The sequence below is a fragment of the Trypanosoma equiperdum genome (assembly GCF_001457755.1).
Source record: "Trypanosoma equiperdum strain OVI genome assembly, contig: ctg_1171, whole genome shotgun sequence".
Taxonomy (NCBI): Eukaryota; Euglenozoa; class Kinetoplastea; order Trypanosomatida; family Trypanosomatidae; genus Trypanosoma; species Trypanosoma equiperdum.
In genome coordinates this window covers 1-2,248 of record NW_027123140.1, presented here as the reverse complement: position 1 = coordinate 2,248, position 2,248 = coordinate 1, and the positions used below count along the sequence as shown (strand labels likewise).

Sequence of the window (2,248 nt, the reverse complement as noted above, 5' to 3'; positions counted from 1 at the left end):
TAAGCAAAGATATTTTACAAATAATTCTTAAATTTTTTATGCTAGAATCCAAAATGCAAGCAAAAGAGGAGGTTTAATTACAGCATAATTGCTTTCTCTGGTGTTTTGAGAACCTGTTACTACTCCCTCTATTGTCATATCAACTACACATTTTTCACCTTTCAATTCGCATTCGTCTGCTGTTTTGCATTTCTCTTTTTTCTGCTATTAATTCACACTCGGTTCCTTTCTTTGATTCAACCAAGGGTGTGTTGGTTATTGATTTTTGTTTTGGAATATTCTTTCCTGCGTAGTAAGCTATAGCCAACGGTCCTTGGGTCCCGGCCGTCACGTCAATGACTGTTCCCGCAACGTCGATTCTATTAAATTTGAATTTTATGTCTTCCATAAGAGGTTTTATGTAGGTTGCTTGAAACGCTTGGTCGTTGGCGCCATAAACTGGTTTATTATTTTTTTAAGTTTGTTCTTATGTTGTTCTGAGAATTCGTCTGCTCCGCCTTTATCTGGGAGTAGCATCGCACTTAGTGCCGCTACCATGCTGGCGATGCCGGATATGTCTTCCAGTTTGACGTCAGAAAGTAGCGGCACATCTGGCAGCTTGGCTTCTTCTGCTTCACATACAAGGTTAGCAAGTCTCTGAGCTGTTGTCGTGCTTTCTGTCTGGCTTTTGTTTGGGCACCCTGCACCTGTTTTGGTTATTGTTTGCGTCGTGGTGGTTTTTGAGGTTCCTAGTTTTGTTATTTTCAGTCCTAGAGCGTTTTTGCCGCCGAAGTTTGCCGCCGGTGAACTGCTCTGGCAGTCGCCGTGGTCGTACGTGTTTGAGGCCGCGTTCGGTGTCCCTTTTGTTCCGGCTGTTGCATCTAGCGTTAGTGTGGTTAGATAGCTGTCGTCAACCAACTGAAGTTGGTTAAATTTGCCTTTTGCTACCGTGTTGATGTTAATCTTTTGTTTCGCTTCTTGATCTGGCGTGCATTTTTGGGTTGTTGTTTTTGCTGTGATGCCTGTGTACTTGCAGGATCCTGTGCTGCTCGGTGCATGCCCTGTTGTTCCCGCTTCGATTGTACCGTAGGCTGTCACTTCCGTAACTTTCTGTAATTGCATTGCTGTGGACATGTTTGCTGCTCGCTGTCTGAGCGCCGCTACGGCTGTTTCCAGCGCCGGTTTGTTTTGTTCGTATGTTTGTGCAGCTGCATTATTTGTATGCAAGCCATAAACAACTAGAGCTTTGAAGCCTGCCTGCCTTTTGACATCGCCTGTCTTTTCTGCCAGAAAGTGCCAGCTGCGGATGGTTTTGTAGTTGGATTCTATGTTCTGTTGCCTCCTTTGTATCTCAGAGTCATACCTGCTTGCTAGTGTCTCGTCGAATAAAATTTCCAGACAGGCTGTCGTCACGTGATTTAGGGCTTCGTTCTGGGTCGCACTGGTTTTGCGTACGCAAACAATGACCAGTGCTGTTGACACTAGAGCTAGGCATGCACTGCGGGTCTTGACTATTGTTGCCATTTGCAACTGCTGCTGTCTTTTAATTCCCGGATTAAAGTTGCTGTCAGTTGCAATGCTTGTAAAAGTCTTCGTTACTTCCTGGCCAATTCATTTAAAGAACACGAGATACAAAGTAAAAACACGACATAAATTTTAGTTTTGCCTACTTTCCCCCATTTAGATGCCACATAAGAATTCTATATATTTATACCTTAAACACTTTAGACTTATGATTCATAGTCCTCACTCTCTTCCATTTTCTGCTGCTTTTCCTGTTTCGATTGGAATCTAAATAAACGAGATCGGTGGCGCTTGTCTCTGACAAACTAGTCTTTTTTGTTGTCGTTTCAGATACTCTTGTTTCTCTTTTCTGCGACAGTGGTTACGGATGAGTATTTTGGGTCTGAGCTCAGCTTGGTCTCTGCTTGGATTTTGTTAATTTGTGACTTCAGTTGCGTGCCAGTGGCCACCTTTATGTGGATTACTCGCTTCTTTAAAGATATTAATTTCCGAAAAGCGTGCCAAAACAAAATTAAAAGAGTATAAACGTGAATTCTCTACACTTCATAAAGCTCCTCTGTGAGTTTTTATACGTTGTTTCTCATTCTTTTTTGTCTGTGTTTTTACTTTAGTAGGCAGAATCTGTCTTTGCTTTCTTTACCTAAAACTTTATCGTAACATTTTTCGGTCCATTGCGCTGCGCACCTTCTCACTTACTGCCTCCACATTCTTTTGCATAAAAATCACTTATTCATTTCTGTGTTTG

At 42.2% G+C, this 2,248-nt stretch overlaps 1 protein-coding gene across 1 annotated transcript; it reads right to left on the bottom strand.

Moving 5' to 3' along the window:
* Positions 1 to 396: 396 nt before the first annotated feature.
* Positions 397 to 1,503, bottom strand: TEOVI_000527300 (variant surface glycoprotein (VSG), putative; the record flags this gene model as incomplete). The annotated part of the gene is made up of 1 exon (XM_067220502.1): positions 397 to 1,503. One exon carries the CDS (start codon positions 1,501 to 1,503, stop codon positions 397 to 399), a length of 1,107 nt encoding a protein of 368 aa, XP_067076603.1.
* Between the last annotated feature and the right edge of the window lie 745 nt (positions 1,504 to 2,248).